This window comes from Tympanuchus pallidicinctus, unplaced genomic scaffold (genome assembly GCF_026119805.1).
Source record: "Tympanuchus pallidicinctus isolate F22 unplaced genomic scaffold, pur_lepc_1.0 scaffold8, whole genome shotgun sequence".
Classification (NCBI taxonomy): Eukaryota; Metazoa; Chordata; class Aves; order Galliformes; family Phasianidae; genus Tympanuchus; species Tympanuchus pallidicinctus.
This window is the reverse complement of record NW_026294802.1, coordinates 32,353,105-32,375,349: the sequence shown is the minus strand read 5'-3', so window position 1 is coordinate 32,375,349 and position 22,245 is coordinate 32,353,105. Positions and strand designations below refer to the sequence as shown.

At 36.7% G+C, this 22,245-nt stretch overlaps 1 protein-coding gene across 2 annotated transcripts in view; it reads right to left on the bottom strand.

Annotated features, from left to right (window-relative positions):
- Positions 1 to 1,498: 1,498 nt before the first annotated feature.
- LRIG3 (leucine rich repeats and immunoglobulin like domains 3) overlaps positions 1,499 to 22,245 on the bottom strand; it is a 44,293-nt gene continuing 23,546 nt past the window's right edge. For both annotated transcript variants that reach the window (XM_052669184.1, XM_052669185.1), the window contains exons 6-19: positions 19,672 to 19,815; positions 19,226 to 19,369; positions 18,643 to 18,786; positions 17,350 to 17,430; positions 16,620 to 16,691; positions 16,201 to 16,272; positions 14,163 to 14,326; positions 10,733 to 11,053; positions 8,584 to 8,865; positions 7,438 to 7,890; positions 7,066 to 7,224; positions 5,870 to 6,013; positions 5,515 to 5,790; positions 1,499 to 2,473 (exon numbers count right to left, since the gene is read on the bottom strand). In XM_052669184.1, coding sequence (XP_052525144.1) covers positions 2,229 to 2,473; positions 5,515 to 5,790; positions 5,870 to 6,013; positions 7,066 to 7,224; positions 7,438 to 7,890; positions 8,584 to 8,865; positions 10,733 to 11,053; positions 14,163 to 14,326; positions 16,201 to 16,272; positions 16,620 to 16,691; positions 17,350 to 17,430; positions 18,643 to 18,786; positions 19,226 to 19,369; positions 19,672 to 19,815 — 2,701 coding nt within the window. In that variant the 3' untranslated portion in view covers positions 1,499 to 2,228. The remainder of the gene's footprint in view (positions 2,474 to 5,514; positions 5,791 to 5,869; positions 6,014 to 7,065; positions 7,225 to 7,437; positions 7,891 to 8,583; positions 8,866 to 10,732; positions 11,054 to 14,162; positions 14,327 to 16,200; positions 16,273 to 16,619; positions 16,692 to 17,349; positions 17,431 to 18,642; positions 18,787 to 19,225; positions 19,370 to 19,671; positions 19,816 to 22,245) is intronic.

Below are 22,245 nucleotides of genomic sequence, written 5' to 3'. Positions count from 1 at the left end.
CATTTGCATTTTTAGGCTGCTCAAAGAAATTTCATGGGAATGGTCTAAAATTCCAGTGTTGACCCTGAAAGCTTTATTTAGGTAGAGCGATACATACGCTTCAAAGATTAGGATATTTACTCTCCAACAGAAGGTCTAAAAGGAAAGTATTTAGAGATGAAAGAGATGTAAATAAGTGACACTGTCCCAGTTAGCAACATTAATTCTGGAAGGATGGATGTACTTACTGTTTTTATTTTATTATTATTTTTTAATATTTCAAAAAAGCAATCATGCCAGTCCTCTCCCTTAAAGAAAAAAAAAAAGCTGGGATCTGAGCAGGAGGAAAAACAAAGATAAATTATCTTGAATTATTAATTTAATCGAATTTAAGATTTCTTACCTCATTGATTTATAGCTTTGTGCTTAACTTGGGAAGAATTCATCTCTTTCAATATGCACTTAGTTATAATCAAATACTCATATCAATGTCTGTCACCACATCAGCACATCTGGCAGCAATAGAGACAAATTAACAACAAGAGTCAGAAAATCTGGCAACATGATGATCTAAAACACACAAAATCCTTTCTCTACACTTAGACCACCAGTGACTAAGGATGGATTAACTTCCTGTCTCTAATACTGGCGCCAAAATTAAAGGAAAATTACACTGCAATCTGGGTACCAGGTTTCAGACTACAAACAAGAAAAAGTCTCTAGCTCAGCTGCACCAGGCAGTGAAACCTTTGCTCTAGCTTTAGCTATGTCTGTGATGGCCCCCTCTAACAGCTGCTTTTAATTTAGTTTAAAAGAAGTGATTTGGCAAGCATGTACGTTTGCACCTTCAAAGGAGACAGACTGAAAAAGCCAGCGTCCTGGAATATTAACCATTTTGGAGTCCCACTGTTTTTTTAATACAGTGATGACAAAAGGGTTCACAGCTTTTTAAAATAGTAGGTATCAGTACACAGAAAAATAAGTGTTTTCACTTTGCTTTAATTACCATCTCATAGTAAGCAACCATCTTTCTCTGACTTTGTACAGTTAAAGGCATTGTGTTCCTTACTTCAAATTTAATTCAGCAAGAATTTACAATTGCTGAATTACTAAGGCACAGATTTCAATTATAACCAGAAAAGGACAGCTGAATAAGGAACAGAAGCATGAGTTAAACCAAAGAAAACATTATCTTGTACTTAGATTACCTTCTTATGCTGGGTGTGGCAGTGGTTGCAGAAACAAGAAAGAGGGAGAAAGGGTATGGGAAAGCAAAGATTCAGGCATGCATTGCATATTTGGCAAACATTTAACAGTAAACCCCTTAGAAAAGAGTGGTTGGTGCCAGGCAGATTTTCATTGCCTCTTTTTATTTTTTTAATATTGTTTTCTTTTACTAAGTAGCTCAGTAAGGATTTGAGAATCTACTATGCATATATCCTCCATCAGATGCAGGCGCAGCAGGCAAACAGCATTACAGCCTTGTGTGCATGAAAACAGAATGTGTGCAAACACATCTTATAGTTGGAATGCAGAAAGCGGCAGATCTGCTTATTTATTTTGGCATAAAGGGCTTCACAACCCAACTTACCAGACAGTAACTAAGCGCCTACCCTTGGAAGCAGAACACATTTAACACAGCTAAGTCCAGAGACACAAATGTCAGGCAAATGAAGGTGCAGATATTTAACAGAAGGAACCAGAAAATTTAACACTCCTTTTCTCTATTTACAAACAGAATTCACACTTCTCATTCTTCATACTTTAATGTGGGTCAGAGACCACATGGCAGCATAGTTTATTAAAAGTAATGTGCAAATAAGATGCATGATACCTGCAAACAGCGTGGAGTTTCCATTTGTAAAAAAGATACAAGTAACAGTATAAAATTAGAATGCTTACTACTCATTTCAATAAAATGAAGTCTGACATAGAAATACATATGCTGTATTATTTACACCATTAATTTACAAAAGATATTATTTGCATAAAACAAAGCTATAAAATAATTAGAAATATAGTATTTTTATAAGGAATGCTTTCCCTGTATAAAAATTTAGAGCATTTTGGCAATTATGTTTTATTTGAATAAAAATGCATTTATTTGTTCTGAATTCATTGCATCATGTGGTTTCTTTCTTCCCTTCTTCCTTTCCTTATTCCCCTTTTTAAATAAAATTCCACACTGAGGTAGTAGCGTGTCAAAGTATTTCTTTGGTTCCAGAAATCAATGGCAGGTCCAAAAGGAGCTATGTATCCAAATCACAGGATTGAAAAGTAAAAGTTCTGAAGTTTTCAAAGGACTGTTTGTAATTGTAAATGCTGTTTTCTCCTCTAGAAACTGTCCTTTCCCTTCCATCTTCATCTGCTTCTGGGTCAAAGTCCAATGAGGAATGAGGATTATTATGGAAGGTTTTCGGTTGACATCTTGCTGGCTGTCTACGACTTGAAAGGGAGTCCAGCTGAGGCCTCCATACAGGCTTTCCAAATGTTCCTGAAAGATAGTAAATGAGTGAGTATGGAAACACTGATGCAAACAGTTTTGTGTCACATTGAGGGCTTCATGTCAAAACAGAAGCCAAGGACTGACACAAGCAAAAGTTCAGCAACATGAGATTTTACTCAACTATTATTCTTCCCCTTCAAAGCAAACGTGATCACTACTATAAGGCAATATTCTGAGACATCAAAAAAAGGTAAATTACTTGAAAGCCACACATGACATAACTTCATTACCTTCGCTTTCACAACTACATCCATGCCCATTTTTCTATAGGGAAGAGCACAAAGAACAAACTATAAACAAATCACAAGGCCTGCTCTGATGCAAAAAATCACTTAAGAACAGGACTCAGAGACTCTTTTGAACAAATGACAGATGAAATGTGATGTGTAATTCAACAGAAGTGAAAAGAAACATATACAGTTACATAACACCCTCCATCATGCAACCTAGAATGCTAAAACATTCTTTCTTCTGGTTCATATTTCCCATTAATTAATAACAAAGGTTCTGTCAGCCAAATTCTGCCCTCATTCACACCTGCTCATCTTTCCACTCACAGCTGGCTGGAACAGACATAAGCCCAAAGAGAATTCAACATTTAAATTGAATCTTTATTAATAATAATCTGGATTCACTACCAAGAAAATAATTACTGTGCCCTTCACACATCACTATTGCAAAGGTGTTAGTACAAGCACCTCTGCAAGAAGGGCCTTCTCCGATGCCCCGGAACAGCTGATGAAAAGTATATCCTTCTTGATACTTGAATTATTTTCTGAGCAGAAAATGTGCCATGGGCTGATTTTGAAGCACTCAATTTTTATTACTAACTTTACACTACAACTGTTAACAAATTTTGCACTCAACTGCCATACTTACAGTTTCGCATATTTGCTAAGAGCAAAGGTTTCAAGTAAAACTGTGATTAGAGATGTTGGTATGAACTGATTTGGACAAGATCCATATTTGCATCAATGATGTGTAGAGCAATTTTGTTTCTAACACAACATGAAAAGATGTGCCTCAGCAGCAAAGCTACAAATTAAACCTGTCTTAAAAAAAGAAAATTCAAGCTGTGAACTTTCTGCCTCAGTTATCAGCAGCAATGTCAAAGTCAACTGCCTCTCCACACTGTGGTTGTAGGAGCAAAAAAGGGGGCCAAATTTGAAGACAGTGATGCTAAAAATCAGAAATATGTCAAGAGCAGCCATCTCCAAAATCTAACCACATACTCCTCTGAGCATAGAGTACTAAAGACAGACTGTCCAAGACAGTGATGATGCAACTTGAGTGCTGTAGTAGCTGAGGAAACTGACAAGCAACCTGCTCTGCGTAGGCTATTAGGGCAGAAAGGGCAATACGAGCCTCCAAGGTTGTATTAACTCCTGCGTATGTCTTCACACAGTAGAACCACTTTCTGCAGGAGACATGTGGGAAAGCCTCATCTGCAGAGCCATTGCCACAGCAATAGTGGCAGGCAGCCAGTAGGCTGTGTGCAATCCCAGGACGTCTGCCAGATATGGCATCTGCAAAGTTTTAAGTTCTAAACATCTGTTTCTTGAAGGGGGAAAACTTCAAAACTTTTATCCCCTCCGCCTCCTCCCATAGAACAAAGAGCTCAGTGATGCACATTCCCACAGGTTCCCCTTGCCTGAGTGGGCAGATCCTGGCCCTGGACAAGTCTGCTGACACATGAGCTGAGTCTGCTGACACATGAGCTGGGAAGGAGTTCATGATATCAGTGCTGCACTTGGCATTCAGATATAACAAGGATGAAAGTAGTACATGTGTTTACATGCATTTTAAACAAACCAAACTAATCAGTTCAAAAAATTAGTGAGCTTCAAAGCTAAAGGAACCTTTTTCTTCTTCCTCCTCTGCCTTCTGCAGCCTGAATTAAAACTGTAAACTTAGTTAAACTTCAGGAACTACTCTGTCATTCATACCACCAGAAGAAAGATGGGAGGGGTAGACAGGGCATTTTTCCAGAGTGCTTTACTTTGAAGAGCAAATAGTTGTGGTTGACAGCATACAATATATCCTCATACACCAGCATTGGTCTTGCCACCTGCTCTGAGCCCTCCTGCACACCTTTTTGCCTGGTAGGCAAAACTTCCAGTATGTCTAAAGTCTATGAAAATGTATTTAATAAGAGTTCTAGCATTTATGGAAATCTGCCAGCTACACTAAGATAAAAGATAAAAATCAAACCACTGAAGAGATGTGCAAGTAAGCTATTAAGATCTCCCAGTAATCTGAAATCTGCCCATTGTGCAGTTTTATTGTGATCACTTTTCCACTCCTGATCATCAAACATTTAAAACGTTGTATCAAATATTCCTGAGAAGTCAGGATTCCTGACAAGCAGAAGGCAGCTCCCAGTTAAGGTTCACTCAAGGGTGAACCAACTCTTTGGACCTTCACCTTCAACATGAGGACTACTTTGGCATAGGCCAGTGTTGCTTCTGAACCAGCCCCAATATGCCCACTTTGTAACACAAGAGACTGTGAGGCCTGCTTCCTGCCTAACTTCTGGTCCCATCCAAAGGGCAACACAGTTCAGGAGCATCCAACTGTCCTCATACCCTGTCATGGAGAGGCAGTCTACAGTACAATTCTGGGCACCTCTCTGCATATTGTGTATTTTAAAAATAAACTCTGTCATACAGTAAGTTACTCGAAAAGAAGAGGAGGAAGAAAATAATAACATATGCAAAGTGTAAGAACAATTCTCCAACTGCCTTTCCTCAGATACTTCCTGTCTCTCCTCCTTTCAATAAGTACTTATATTTCACATGATGCATTATCTTGTTCAATTCTCTGACATCTGATGAAAGAAACTCACACAAAATGAGCAAGAATATTTTTTTCCACAGTGCTAGTTACATAAGCATCAAAGCACTACTACAGAATTACTTACTGTAGGAGGAGAAATAAAACAGTTGAGAAAGATTTGCTTGGAGTTGCAACTAGGAAGTGAGAGACAACAAGGACATCAACAGCTAGAATAAAAAGGCGTGAGAACATACCCATGAAAGTGCTACTACTGATAATAGACGAGGGTTCCAAACTTCTGTTTAAATCAAGCTTGTCTGAGTTCAGACTTCTGCTTTTTAGTCCAGTTCCTTCATTTTGAGTATAAATGGAGTTAATCAACTTGCTGCTTGTAGCGTGCATCCCAATAATGCCAATGCACTGGTCAAAGGGATCTTCCAGTGGAAGTGAGTACTGACAGCATTCCTTTTTCTTTAAATATCCAGACTCATAAGGATCCAGGTTTGCTGTTCTTTGGTCAGGGCTGCAATCTAAAGAACATGAAATTACTTTTATATGCACTCATCACAGCACAAAAATTATTTAAGACTAATTTATTTTTCAACTTACTTGGGCTGCACGCTTCAAAGGTCTCAGAGCTGTATGTGTTTCCTTTTAAATACACTGACCCCGATGTACCCAGGTAGTGGCATAGAAATGGATCTGCAACACCATCCAAGTCTGTTTCACTGCCATTATCTAGGTGGCAAATGCCTTAAAAATATAATTGACACATCAGCACATGGTCTTATGATTAAGCTTATACTTTCCTAATTTTTGTTCTGTTAAGAATCCCATCTTTTCAATGAAGTTTCATAGTATATTTAGATCTTGTTTAAGTTTAGGTTAAATTTTTAATGAAAAGGCCAACTGTAAAAAGAGTTTAATTAATTCATCAATTAACAGAGAACATGTCACACTTGACTTCATTACATGGTCACTGGATAATAGAACAAATCCAAACACAGGGATCAGAATCAAGGAAGCCAGGCTTATACTCTGTTATACAGCCACTTTCTAGAGAAGAGAGTGGTAATGAGAAAGTTCTGGATGGAAAAGCCAGAGGGAGACAGTGAGTGTTCATATAGCTCTTCTGACTTTCAGGTCACTGGCTTGTGAAAGCTATGGACATGCTCCATGGCTCTTGCTCTGCAAACAGGCATACTGTCTAAAGACTTTCAAATCATTGCTCCATTCAATCCTGTCCCAACTGCTGATTATGTCTGTACCCCTAGCATTTTCCCAATAAGATGTATTTTCCTTGCTAACTCAGATATGTTTTGGACTCTTAGGCAACAGATGTGTTAAAAATGCTGCAGCTTCCATCATGCAATTATCTAAAATTGTTTATTAACTCTGGCCCTAACAACTTCTCTGACAGGAAATTTCATCATTTGCGTTACGCTACACTTATGCTGGTATTAACATCCATCTCTACATTCCAGTACAACCATTCCTTCCAAACTACAACAGAATAAAACACATTGTTACAACTCCTTCTGGTCACTCTTATTTTGGAAACGTGATCATCAGTTTGAATGTACCCTTGAGAATAGAGAAAAACATTTAAGCAAAGCCATAGTGTCATTTGGATGAGCAGAACTATGTTTCTGTTATTAGCTTGCTGATGCAATCGCATGCAATAAATCTCTCTGAAACTTCACTGAAGATGTTTCACTGGTGTTATTTCCTTAAGTTAGAAAGGCAACACGAAAACTGTAGCTACTCAAGCAAAATGGAAAATTTGCTTAACATTTCGCACTTACCATTACTGTCCCTCTGTTGTAAGAAATACCCTCCCACAGAAGATGTGAGGAACTGATGATGACTACCATTTTCAGATGAACCATATCCATCCTGCCTTTCAGCCAGTGTGCCCTGGGATGACAGGTAACTTGGAATGTCAGCAGGCAAATTTGTTTCATCTGTGGTGAAGCAAAACACGTACAAAAGCCATCAGCATACTTCAGGATTTGTAGAAGAATTTTTATATTTGTCAGAAGAGTGCTGAAAGTAACAAACAACTCACTCTTCAGACTGAGAAAAAGCATACAAATATTCCTACAAGAAAGTGACTGGAAAGCAATCACAAACATATATATTTTTTTCTTTTCAAGGCAAACCTTCAGTTTACATACCTGTATTTGTGATGCTGCAATCTTCATTTCTCCTTCTAGTGTGGTAGATGATGACCACCCACACCAAGGAAGTGCCCACCACACAGCAAACCACAGCTATGATGACAATGCCAACTGTGGCCCATCCATCATCATCAAGTGCTGGAGCAATGTTTTGAGGAGAATCACAGGTGGGAGTAGGAATTACATTAAGACGAATGTTGCCTCGTTCTGTTCCAAGTGTATTAGACATTTCACAAGTGTACTTCCCAGCATCTTCTACATCTGTATCCACAATAATTAATAACTGATTGCTTGCAGCAAAGAAATGTCTTTCTGTTACCATGAGAGGGCTGTCATCCTTGGTCCAGTTCAGGCGGGGTGGAGGGCTACCACCAGCAATGCACTGTAAGACTGCAGTTTCACCTTTTGTTACAGTTCGATCCAGCAAAGGCCGCAAAAATGATGGTGTTTCTGAAAAGAAAGCGTAAGCTTTATATTCTATATAACCTTGCAAAAATGGGGACATGCTCCTTTCTTTCACAGCTCAAGAGGAAAAGCTAAAGAAAATGCACCAGTAAGGCCTAATGAAGCTTACTGTCACTTTCAGAGAAAACACCTTAAAGAATTTGAAGTAAGAGTCTACAGCTTGTTTGTCAGTTGATCAGATTTAGACGCTGACTTTCCTCACAAAGATAAAAAGTCCAAATCATATACGCTTGAGAGTATAAAGAATTAGATTAAAACGGCTAACAAATCATCAGGAAATTAAAAGATAGGAAACTTATTCTTTTCATATATATTATAAATTGTTTCAACTATACATGAGAAACAAATAATTGAATGGCTAGGGTTGGAAAGGACTTTTAGGATCTGTTCCTACCCCCTGCTATAAGCAGGGACACCTCCCACTAGACTAGGTTGCTGAAAGCCCCAAGTGTAACTATCTTTTATTATTTTGCCTCCTAATAGTAATTGTGTGCTGGTGTACATATTTCTAATTCGTAACTATGTCTCAATGTGTAATATTTAAGAATACAGTAATTATTATACACCACTTTGAAAACAATGCAATTTTTTTTTTATCAGTATGTGATTTTAAAACTACTCAACAATAGTTCAGTCCTTCAAGAAGATTTATACTTTTAAGAAATGCCAGTTCCTTACCTAGAACTGTTAATGTCGCATTAGCCGAAATGCTTCCTGCAGTATTTTGAGCTGTACAGCTATAGACACCTGTGTCCTCAATTTTTACATCAACAATAAAGAATACATCATCTTCAGGCATGACATGCATACGCCTCTTGCGTGCTGCTGGAAAATCTGTTCCACCATCTTTCTGCCAAGCAATCTGTGGAACAGGATGCCCAACTGCAGCACATTCCAAACGTGCCATTGCCCCAGCACGAATGGTTAAGTCCATAGGAATCTTCGTAAATGAAGGCAGCACTAAAGAAAAGTTAGTGATACCAAAACAATAATTAATCATAAATGAAACATACTTTTAGGTAGGTTGCTCCAAAAGTAATGACTTCTATTTATTTCCATGGAAATTACAGCACAATAACACTATTGAGAGTAAATTCTCAGATGCAACACACTGCTTTTCAACAGTCTCCACCATTACCTATGCATTTTTGTCAGTAATGAACAAGAGCCTGCATGCCTTGCTCATAAAAAACTGCACCAGCAGAGGTGACCCATTGTTTCATACTTGCTATGACAGCACCATAGCTAGAAAGATGTTACCCACGCTGTCCATCTTTATTGTCCCACACAGACAGCATTCAGAAGGCACCAAATCTGGATTGTATACTGGGTGGATTGCATACTTCAGCAGACACTAGCAATATGCTCCATAGTCTTCAAACTGGCATGAGGCTCAGCATTATCATGTTGCAAGAGAAAGGCTGTCTTCTTCTCTGGCTTGACTCTAGAAGTTCAAGCCTTTAGATTAGTCAACATCACAATGCAGCAGTCTGACTTGGTGGTTTGTCTGGGATTCCAGAAATCTAGAAGGATCACCCCTTTCCAATCACAAATGACTACGCCCATCACTTTACCTATTGAGGGCTGCATTTGAACTTCTTCTCGATGGGGACTGCACAGATCACCAATCCAGGGATTGCTGTTTCGAATCTGGTTCGTAGTGGTGACACCACATCTCATTACCAGTAATGAAGAGATCCAAGAAACCATCACCTTCAGCCTTGTACTGGTCCAACAGGTACTCACAAACTTGCATATAGTATTCTTTCTGTTCTTGTGTAAGTATGTGTAGGACCTATCTGTTGCAAATTTTCTAATACTCCAACATTGTCACCATTGTTTCCTACTCACTGAAGCTGATACTCAGCTCTGTATACAGTTTCCTTATTATAATCCATTGTTTCGCATGGATGAGCTGATTGAGATGTTCTTCATTTCGTAGAGTGACAGCTGTGCATGCCTGAGCAGAAGATGGCTTCTCTTTTACACTGCTGTTGTCAGTGCTGAAACGCACCACCTCACTATGCTAACATTCATTGTTTGGTCTCCGTGAACATTCAGTGTAAATGAATGTCAGTGGATGCATTTTTGAATCTACATGGATTCAAATCCATATCTTTGCTTCATATGCAGTTCCATGTCAGACGTAATTTTGTCAGACTGCCTCTCTGCTGTGATCTGTTGCATGGCAACAAGATGTAATGGAATACTGGCAGCAAGATTCAACCTCTACTCCCTTACCACCAACATTCACCTCTGATGTTGTTGGCCAACATAATAAAATGGGAGTCATAACTTTCAGAACAGCCCTTGTACTTTTTGGCACAACATACTCATTATTTTAACACTCTTCTTGGATCTAAAAATGCTCGAAGCCCCATAACCTGAATTTATCAGCAGCCAGCAAAAAAGAAAGGCATAGTTGTGTAGTTTGTGAGACTACCAAGATCAAAATCTCATTTCTGCTAACACCTTCCTTCAGAATTTTGCCATTAATACTTTGAAATGGAGTATATGGAGTAGAAAAGACTAATATTTTACCATTGTGTTACACAGAGTTTATCACATTTACTAACATTGAGCTTGTTTTTTTTTCCCCTATACTGTGGTTCAGCACAATGGCTTAAAAGGTAAAACTGAATGGTGATCTTGAAACCAGAAACATTTTAAGCAAAAATAAATCAGCTTATTAACGGAGATTTTCTTCTTCAAAGGCTTTTTTTCATTCTTTCCTCAAAGATGCAGATGATGAGAATGCAAATAAATACATTTATGTATCTTGATTAAAATGACTCTATTATCTACAAGCAACAGGTAACATACTTACTGTTTACTGTAAGTTTGGCTTTAATAGAGTAGGATGAACCAAAGTGATTTGAAATTACGCATTGGTATTTCCCTTCACTGCTGAATTCAACATTGCGCAGTCGAAGGATGGTGGTATACTCCATCACTTCACCGCCTTGCGCCCGGAGGTGTGCATAATTCTCCATTTCAGCATCATGCAGTAATTCATTGTCTTTCTTCCATGCAAAGGTCATTGGGGAATCACTGCTGCTGGCTGCCGAACATACAAAACTCAAATTGGAGCCTTTAATTGCTGACTGTGTTTCTGGCTGGACAGTGATCTGTGGCTTAGGAAAATCATCTGTGCAGAGGAGAGAAGGGAAAAAAAGAAAAAGCAACACTGAGAAAGAGTAAAATATATGTGAGCCCTGAGAACTATTTTTAGAAAAGTTTGTACAACTTGTTTTATAGGTTTAAGAGAAGAGTCAAGCAAGTATTTCTAAAATGGATACAAAATGTTTTTGTGTTAAATTTTGTCAGCCCTAGAGCATTTAAAGATGCCATATTTATGAATTTATTGTGCAAAGTCATCTCTTATTGAAGACAAAGAACGTTTAAAAGCAGATTGTGTGTATAGTTTCTTCAAGAGAGAATGACCCCTTGACATCTGGAAGAATTATTACGAATGTAAGTCACGAAGCATACTCTTCATCTTTACAACACCTCAGTCTGCTATGAGTTTTTCTTTATTTAAAGCATAGTTATTCTGCTATCAGAAACAATGTTTAAGTCCTAGGTTTTCCCCAAACTTGCAACAACAGCAAAAAGTACAAAAGTTGCTGTCCCAATGATTTGCTGTTCTCCGGCCTATTTTGCAAACACAGCAGTGTTTAAAATCCCATAAAAAGGCAGCGCACAAGAAATTAAAGTAGTTATTCTCTGGAAGTCTTCTTACTATTGTTAAATTACCTCAAGAATGCTCGAGAATTGCTCGAGAATGCTATTTTGTGAGTTTGCAGAATTAGCTGCCTTCTGAACTACTTATTCTGTCAACTGCATGTACGTGTACAAAAGAAGTAGTTAAATACTTAGGTTCTCAAAACCAGAAGGCCTCAGATGTCTCCTACCTACCAACAAAGATGCAAGCTCAAATTTCATATGCAATGAAAGAAATCCCCCACCCCCAAACTCCTCCTCATTACGGACCCTGATTGCACTGCAGAGAGTTATACTTTACCTTGCCAATTTGTTCTTTTGTCTCATCCTTTTGGAAACTACATACCACAGTCAAATCATAATTTCCCTTAAATGATCTCAACATGGCTTGTTACAGACAGTCTGTACCTGAGCTAGAGGCCATCACCTGAAAGCCTGAAGGTAAGCTCCAGGTACAGAGAAACATGGATCCCCCTCCCTGATCTGAACCTTTGGCCTGGATCTTAAAAATTAACCAGGCCACTTTGTTTTTCTCCTTCATATCTATGCATTGAATCCTCCAAGACAGATCATACTACTTGCAAAATGAGTTGATATTGTCAAAACTTTGCATAAAGATGACTAACTTTTAAGTACTTTAATTAGCCATGTGACAGAGCAGAAGGATATATTTCATTCTATTTCAGTTGTTATCATCAATAAAATAATGAAATGTTTTAAAATGGTAGTTATTTGAGGGAGGGCATGAGAAAGTCAATCAAACAACAAGTAGATACTACAGAACATGAAAGACAAAACCAGTAATGTGTTTCTTCAGGACAGAATAATGTAGGAGTGTTTATTTTAGTGCGTGTCACACATAGATGCATCACAAACAGACACACACACACACTCTTTCACTTTTGAGGAAAGTATTTCTCATTTTGTAGAGGCCACTTGACTATTCTATAATGAAAATCTAGCTATTCATCACTGAGGCAGTACTCTTAGCTCAGCTTTAGTAATTAATTCAGGTCACAAAGACATCTATTTTTATTCCACAGATATCTTTGGTACAGAAATGCTTTGCAATTTAGCTCAGCTTGAAATGCATGGCTTTAGAAAACATAAATTAAATGAATTTTCTATTTTTAACTTCACAAATATGAAACTCTTGTCTAATGTGCTATCCTTCAAAAAATAAAGAAGAGTCTGTAAATGTGTTAAAATTCATTAATTAAAAATGTCATTCAGCAGTTTAAAGAAAGATCACCGTCCCCTGTGGATTAGCAAAGAGATATATATTTAAAACCTCCAACTGAATACGTTGCTAGAATTAACTTCTCATAAATAATTTTATTATATATATGTCTGTATCATTCATATATGAATGATATGTCATTCGTATATACTTCATTAGCTATCAAGCATTCAGTAATTTAGTGTACTATGTCAACTTTTCCTTTTCAGCACTAGCTAAATTATGCATCTTCTATTCATTACTTAACATTAATATATTAAAACATTTGACTGCTAACAGGAAGAGAGAAAAAAGTTTATATAACATTTTATGTTCAGTGCCTGCTTTGTCATTGAAAAAAAGGATATGAGTGGAAACAGTATAAGCTAAGCAATCATACTTGCAATGAAAGGAAAGTTACTGAGAATATAAATGCAGTGTTCAAATTTTCTTTAGTAACAGAAAAATAATATATACATATCAAAAACATCAAATCCAGATAGCTTCCAATATCCTTAGATTTTCAAAGTTTCCAATTAATTCATTAGGAGTACTAAAACACACTTGCATTGTTGCTCTGAATTCCTAGTATATGTACACGATTCTCCCTCATTCATGTAAAAGTCATAATGAATGCTACTCTGTGCAGGAAGAGAAATTTTATCTAAAGGCGGAAGCTATCATCTGAAATCCTCAAGCCTTAAGGTAAGAATATTTTATATTCTCTGTCTGGCATACTGAAATACAAAATACCAATAACATAATTGTGGCAAATTAGAAGTTTTAAAACACAGTTCAAATACAAGCAATAACTAGAGTTCCCATTTTTGAAGGAGACTTTTTGAAGTACACACAAAGAAGTCAGAGTATAGCTATTTATCTTCTACTTTTTTTCAGATTTGGAATAAACTCAAATTTGATGAAATATGAATATAATTTGCAAATAATCAAAAACAAAAATGGCACCTTAAGTTAGCCAAAATATGGCTCACTTAAGAAGTACAGCTTCTGAAATAATATCCATCTTTAGAAGTATATACATTTACCACCACAAACTGCTAAGCTTTCTGTGTGACGTTCTATGTATGTAAGCTGTACATGAAACAAAAGTCAGGAAAATGTCACTACCCATCTTGAAGAAAGCCACAAATTTAGTTCATCTACATCAGTTTGGGAACAGAGAAGAAAATGGTAACAAATATTAAATCCTTTCCATTTTACTAATAAATTCAAAACATATCAAAGAAGCCACAACCAAAATCGATCCATTCAGCAAATTCTTTTCTATGTAATGAGGAATAGAGACTATACTTACCACAGACAAATGCATCCAGGCTAACAGCAAAAATACTTCTCCCTTTTAGTAATTGAGGATGGGCACAACTGGCATTTACAAAGTTCTGAAAGTTGTTCTCTGACATCCACTGTGGTAGCCACTTTAACTGGCAGTCACACAGGAGACTTGATGTGTTTAAGTGCCTAAGAAAAAGCAATTGCATTCAAAGCCTGTTTGCTTGGATTCCTATATGGCAAGTCAATAACATAAAGCTAATTTTTAATCTAAATACTTCCATTACAAGAAAAAGTTACTAATGCTATTTAGCTCAAATGTGATGACACTATTTGTGTCAGAAATTGTGAAATTTTACAAAGCACACATGTTCTCCCTGAACTCCCAGTTTCTGCAACATATAAGCTTTCAGGCAGCTGGACACATTTCTAGTGTATTGGGTACAAAACTACAGTCAGCAGTGGAAGACACACAAAGAGCACTTAGAAAAGCAGTCCAGAGGAGAGGCGTTCTGAATGTTAACACCAAAACAATTCTGAGACAATTTCTTTCCTCATTCTCATTTTTGTCAGAATTTATCTTGTGGCACATACTTTAAAAGGGGAATGTAGAGATGAAGAATAGCCAGTATTGCAAAAACAAGTGCAGAAATGGTTATCAGTGTACCTAACTTCTGTGAATAAATAGCTACATTCACAGAGGAATGAAATAATAAAAAAATAAACCAGAGTGATATTCTGCGAAGCACATACAATCAATAGCTGAAGTAGGAAGTGTTCAGTTCAGTTAGAATGAAACAACTAGATGGGAATTTATACTAAACAATTTTACTTCTGGGAAAGTACTTTCTATCATTTGCTTGTCTCTCGTCTCTCTCATACATAATGGAGGACTACTACGAGATTTGGGAAAAATACAGAAAAAAAACAAAACCAACAACTTTTGACTAGTTACTTCACTGAAGTGTTCAGAGACTGCTATCTTGTAGCATCCCACATCTCCTAAAGCAGTGCTAGCCTGTCATTTCACCACATTTGATCATTCTTCAAATCATCTGAATCAATCCCTAGATGTCAGTCCTGGGCTCCCACTGCTTCTTTTGTGCCACATCTAGCAATTGTCCAGCAGCTGGCTGGCTGAGTTCAATAAACTAATCGATACAACCACATTCAAGCTAAGGAAGAGGAGAATGCCTGGCTACAGATAGAAACATGGCAGCTGCTTTCTACAGCACCTGCAGCTATGTCAGGATATGGTTAACATCAAATTGAACATTAAATGAACCAAACATATAAGGCTCCTCACTACTTTTTCTATTGCACCCAATACCATGTAACAAGAGCTTTATCTTCTTGTTACTCTTCAGTCTGTTGCCACACTATGCAATAGATCAACTCTGAACAACAGATCTGACTATGGAAGGCTGATTTGAATACAGGAAAAAAGAACACGTATTTAAGAGGAAGTATTAACGGTGCTCAAAAAGGAGTAATAGCTACATTTTTCCCTCCAGAAAAATATAGCTGTAAAATCTAATGCCTTGATCAAAAAGTAAGAGTGAGAAGACAAAAAAAAAAAAAAAATCAAGAAGTTCACTAAAAGAATACAGTCTTTCCAATGACCGCTTCATGACTTCTCTGAAGACCTGCCCCTATGCTGCACCAGGACTAAAGGACCCAATTACAAGCACTGACAACTTGGTCTTTATAAAAGAATTACTTTACTGCATTTCACTGGTCCAGTAAGCTTTAGCTCAGCAATAGCACTGCTGATGCTACAGCACATTACATCCAAGTCTCCCTTATCTAGCACCTATTGGAGATCAGCCAATTTAAAATCAGGACTCTAGATACCAAATGTAGCAGAAAATGAACACTCCTTACCCTATGCCATCTCACTTAAACATACATGTCACACAAAGAATAAATAAAAAAACACTGACACCTTCAGAGATATTAATACATGAGTTTATCACCGTGTCAGGCAACAATCTATGAAGCTCTTATTATATAGAATCATATAGTTAGGAATTCAATAGAGGTGAATTTTTTGACAAACTTACAATTCTTTGAGTTTCTTCATTTGTGAAAAAGCATTTCCTTGAACTGACATAATTGCATTATTGCTTAGATCCCTATAAAACAAACAAGAAGGAAAACATGAGAGTAAAGAGTAATTTATTGAACTAATGTATTCAACATGAAGAGTCCAGGAATAGTTTGTTATGTCAGTTACATACAAAGGTTTTTCTAGCTTAAAAACCAAAGAGACAATATTGAAGAGTTTTACAGCATGCTTTATAAACGTGAAGTTTTCTGTATTAATATTGAAATTCATGTTCAGCAGAACTCCATTAAAAACCCTCTTAAGAATACTCTATTTTTCAGAGTAAGTGTATTTCACTCAAAGTCGTAAGTAAAGCTCATCAGTCCTATTTGTTTTTTTCAAACGATGGCTTAAATGAAAGTATTTACTACTCACAGGTGTTCAAGTGCATCCAAGCCAGAAAATGCTTTCTTTGTAATAGATCTAATTCTGTTTCCTTGCAGTATCCTGGAAGAAAAATAAGTACATAATGCAAAAAAGACATAGGCTTTTCTGAAGTCAAACAATTGCATTTTTGGCATTTATTTCCAAACTGTGAATTTGAATATTTACCATTCAACCTTCCTCAACGTAGAAAAATGCCTCACCTTTAAAATAAACTGATTTACTGCACTTGACTAAATATCTTGATTTTACAATGATTTTAAAACTTGCTTAATGTATACAGTTCAGGAATGCTGATTATTTATATTTATATTTTTATTATTTCACAGATGAATATTTTCATATTTTTATGCACATTTTCAAATTATTTTTCCATACCAGTGAAGCCATTTCCATTGGATGCTGCACCACTTTATCAAAAACTATTCCTGGCACTATACCTCTGTAATATTGGATACACTCAGAAAAAAAAAGTTTCTATAAATAGCACATTTGAAATCTGTGCATGTATTTCAGATTAGCTTCACTCACTGAAAAAAATCAGAAATTGCTTTCATAGAAACTAACATTTTATATCAAATAAAATGTTAAGGGAGCAAAAATCACCTTAACTATGGAAAACACACCATCATATTGGACTGGTCCATCAAAAGTGGCATAATATAAGCTACTTAAGTATTTTAAAAAGAATTAGAGATGGTGTAGAGATGGTGGTACTCACAGCTTCCTAAGTTCATCCAGACCTGAGAAGGCACCATTCATATCTTCAATAGTCCATGATATTTCATTATTTTTCAGATCTCTATATACAAGGAAATGGGGCAGATGGGGAAATCAAACCATGAGAGATATTAGGAAAAACGAGGTATGTACTTCTTAAATAACACTTATTATTTAAAATAATTCCTGAAATCACTGTCTGGCAGCACATTTTTTCTCTTCCTTTTTAGTTATTTCATTCTCATTTTTACTGGAAGACTTTAACAACTACCAATTAACACTTTTTCCACTGATAATTACAAGGATAACAAAACAAAAGTTAATAATTATTAAAGAACAAAACGTCATTCCCTTGGAGGGTCTTCAGATACAGGACAGAAGGAGAATCAGAAGGGAAGAGATCAACTGTTGCCTCCTTCAAACTAAAATACATCTAGGCCTTTGTACACTGTGAACATTAATACACTGAGATTAATTAATAAGTAAACTTTCTACATTCTATACTGTTCACAGAGCTAGCTATGTTATCTGTGACACACAAAGAGATTAGAGAGATTTGTGAAAACAACAACGTATCAACAGAGAATCGATAAGATAAGGCTAAAGGAGAAGTGTGAGAGAAAAAGTTTAATGATTCCTCCTGTGTAAATTTAGAAAATTGACACAGTCTCTTGACTTTTTTTATGATCTATATATGTATTTAAAAAACACAGAATGCATCTCTGTAAACTACATCTTTGCTGGATCACTCTTTAAAGTCTAGAGGGAAAAGTAACTTCTTCATTCACTTGGCTAACAGATGAATCAGTGGTTCGCAACTGAAAGACTCTAATGAAGCAAAGAATTTTTTGATTCATTTACTTCTTTCTTCTCCTTCCTTTAAGAAATACTATTTCAAAATATGATCAAATGCTTAAAACAATTGCTCGATCAAGACAAGCAACTACATACAGGGTGTTATGTATGGAAGGTATGATGGAAAGTATGGACTCAGTTAAGACAGAACTATCAGGTCCCTAAGGCTGTAGATAGCAGTGCTGCTCGCTACCTCTGAATGGAGAATTGCTACCAGAAAGTTTGTATTAAAACTACCAGCATCCACTGTGCACAGCCTTTATGAAATGAGCCCTACTTCTCCAAACTAGAGTGGAAAAAAAAAACTTACTGGGAAAAAGAAAAAACACTATGCTAGGAAAGTTACAAAAGGCAAAGCAAAGGAAAACAACAACAACCTAACAATGTACAAAGGATTTCTTAATGTTTTTAACCTTAAAACTCAAGTTAGTCAACTTACAAAGTCTGTAGACTAGAAAGTCCCCGGAAGGCACAATCAGCAATGTAGTTTACTTTGTTGCTTCCAATGTACAGTCCAACTAGCACGCTTAAGCCAACAAAGCTTGAATCATCTAACCTTGCTAAGTGATTGAACGTCAAATCTCTGCAAGTTTAAGGAAAAATGGATTTTAATGTTTTTGCTGCATTAGTTGTTACTCGGTTCAACCCAGTTGAATCTTCAAGTGGGGGAAATGGTTTGGTTTTTTTTTTTTTTTTTTTTTTTTTTTTCCCAATGGTCACAAAACCTACCACACTGTTTTTGACCATACAGCTTATCTTTTATCCAATTATTCACAAAATACTGAAGAAGAAATTTCTTTCATTTGAAAATGATTGGGTTACAGCTCTAGAACAACTACAGTGAAATGAAGCAGTCATGGTTGGCTTCAACTTCTTCCAACAAAATTTAACTGTCTTACATGTAGAAAAGTTGCTGTCACCTTGGAAACTTTGTTATGAAAAATTCACACATCAGTGGTAAGAAGCTCATGCTTTGGCATGTACCCTAATTTCAAATCTGGAATAGAATAAAAGCTACTCACAGCTCACTGAGTTTTTGGCAAAATTCCCAGGCGTCAGGACTGATCCTGCTGATGGCATTTTGGCTGAGATGGAGTTGCTGCAGCATCAGCAAACCATAAAGCCAGCCTTTGGTTACCTCTGTTAAGTTGTTATGGTCCAGCTGCCTATACATACACAAACAGACAAAAAACCTAAGATTCAGAAACTCAGTGATGCGTGTGCTTTGCCACAGGTCCACATTCGACTTCATGACACTGGCCAGATAGCTGCAGCCTATATTTACATTTAAAGTTTTACGCATGCATTCAGAATGCACTGCTTTACATGCTTAGTGATTAACACTAGCTGCTTTTCAAACCACACCAGAATACCTTAGTTCAAAAACACTTCTATATTTTAGCAAGCAATTCTATTATGTACAATCCTACTTAGTGTAATAGCAGAATCTATGAAAGTTGGTACTCACAAAACTTCCATGTTGGTTAATCCCCAGAATGCACCATCCATGAGCCTAGTAATCCCGTTTCTCTGTAGTTTCAATGACTTTAAAGCTGGAAGTCCTTGGAAAGTAAGCCCATCTATTTTTTTAATTTTGTTGCGATTCAACTCCCTGCATCAATAAATTTTACAGTTTCAGCAGAAGTTTACTTGCATACCAACAACTCTTCCTACCTCCCTGGAAACAAATTTCACTGAAATACCTGCCCTGCAAATTGAACAACAGAAGCAAGATGTAATAAAATTCAAACCTTTTACTGTAATGCATTATGTTTAACTATGCTATTACTGTTTTGCCTTTTTGATATTGAGGACATGTACTTGATAGTTACTTGATGTTTAAAGAATCTAAGGGAAGATAAAAAGGGGGGAAGATTTAGGTTGGATGTCAGGAGGAAGTTATTTACTAGGGGAATGGTGAGGTGCTGGAACAGGCTGCCCAGAGAGGCTGTGGATGCCCCATCCCTAGAGGTGTTCAAGGCCAGATTGGATGAGGCCCTGGGCAGCCTGATCTACTATTAAATGGGGAGTTTGGTGGCCCTTCATGTGGCACTGGGGCTGGAGATTCATGATCCTTGAGGTCCCTTCCAACCCTGGCCATTCTGTGATTCTGTGAATCTTTCTAGACCTAAAATGTCATGATCGATCCCCTTCTCAAAAGCAAAAGCACGTTCCTGCTGTCCATTCAGAAGTAGAGTTGTTAATTTTTGTTTTAATTTGCATTCCAATTGATTATTGATTGCAAAGTTAAAATTTCTAGTTGCAATACTTAGCCAGAACCAATATCCTGGATAATTTCTCCCTCTCTTAAACTGGAATCAGGCAATCCTTTCGTAGGCCTGAGTTTGGGACTCATATGTAATAGGAATTATAAGTAGTGCTGGAGGGTAAGCTGCAGTGAGAGCAGTACACCATGTTTTCTATTTTCCTGCTCTTTACAATATCTCCTTGGCTTTGGTCCTTTTCAACTAGAAATCCAATCCTACCAACTCCAGGCAGCTTTCTAAGTTACGTGAAAAAGTAAGTCTACACTCATGCAAGTACAGAAAACAATGTACTTGCATGAAAATTAACTGTTTTTATAACAGTGGATTTTAAACTAGCTACTGTTTGCTAAATCAATAGTTGTATTTTCATTTATTTATTTATCAGAAACAACTGATATATAAAGTGACAATACTGGACAATACTACGAAAAGGCCCCTAAGAAAAATGTGGCAACGAGTGAAAATTTGCCCCTCTAAAATGATCTTTATCAGCCTGTATCCCATTTAACCAAGAAGAATCCTCTCCTTCCAAAAGTCACTTTGTTCAGATAAACAAAGACTAAAAATAAACAAAAAATTACTTCTCCATACTCATTACTATACAGTATATGAATATGTATACTATATGTATACTATATCATATGTATACTATTGTATCATACAATTATTATTCAGGCTCTCAGCTTTCTAAGACTTCAGCTGCCCTCTTAGGTACTCTGATATAAACACCATCCAATAACAAATACATAATACAAAACTCCTCTCATCCTCCCATATGTTTAAAAGTTCCTAAGTTGTAAAGAACATTCAGTGAGAACACCCTTCATTTCTTCTTATCGCATTATTCAAGTGATAATATGTGAAGATTGCTCCAAATGTAATGCCTCCTATTTTATTATATTGGCACACAACATTAGAGGTGGACATTAATGGCATGGCAGTAGAGACTGAACCTTCCCACTACAATTCAGTTCAATTTTGTTGCTGCACAACAGATGGCAGCAGAGGGGCAGGCTGACAAAATGGCATCTGATATGAAAGTGCCTATGAAGCAAAGGTTTTACTGAATTCCTTCATGAAGAAAAAACTGCATCCATTGCTATTCATGAACGCTTGCTGAATGTTTATGGAGATCAAACAGTGGATATGAGCACAGTGAGACAGGTGGTGCATTTCTGCAGTGATGACGGCGCCAGTGGGTCACCTCCACTCATGCAGATTTTTATGAGCACAGTACACAGGCTGTTCATAGCTGGAACATATATGCATAGCTAACGATGGTGACTATGTTGAAAAATAGCATTTTGTAGCTGAGAATTTGCTCTGCCAATGTTATTGTGCTCACACTCTTCTGTTGGGGCTTAATTCAAACATTTCCTCTGTGCACAGGAAAGACATTCACACTTCCCGTTCGTATCAAGCATTCTAACATTTCACTGTTCTTAGGGCTTTTTACTTTAAAAATTAATCTAACAGTTCATCTTGCCTGTTGAGAATGGAAAATAATTACTTGGAATTTAACAAAGTGCAGTCCTAGCCCATCTTCTTGTCAACTTATCATACTCTTCAAGTTTTCCAAAAGAGGGGAGAATATATTTCCCATATTCATTCATATTCAGTAGCTACATTTATTACTTATTAAAATAGCTATAGACTGTATCACATGAGTGAATATCATAAAATTCTACTTACTCAAGCATATTGTTTATTGTAATCTTTCAAAAGCAAATTAATTCCCTTTATAATGCAATGGTTGGATTTGATGATTTTAAAGG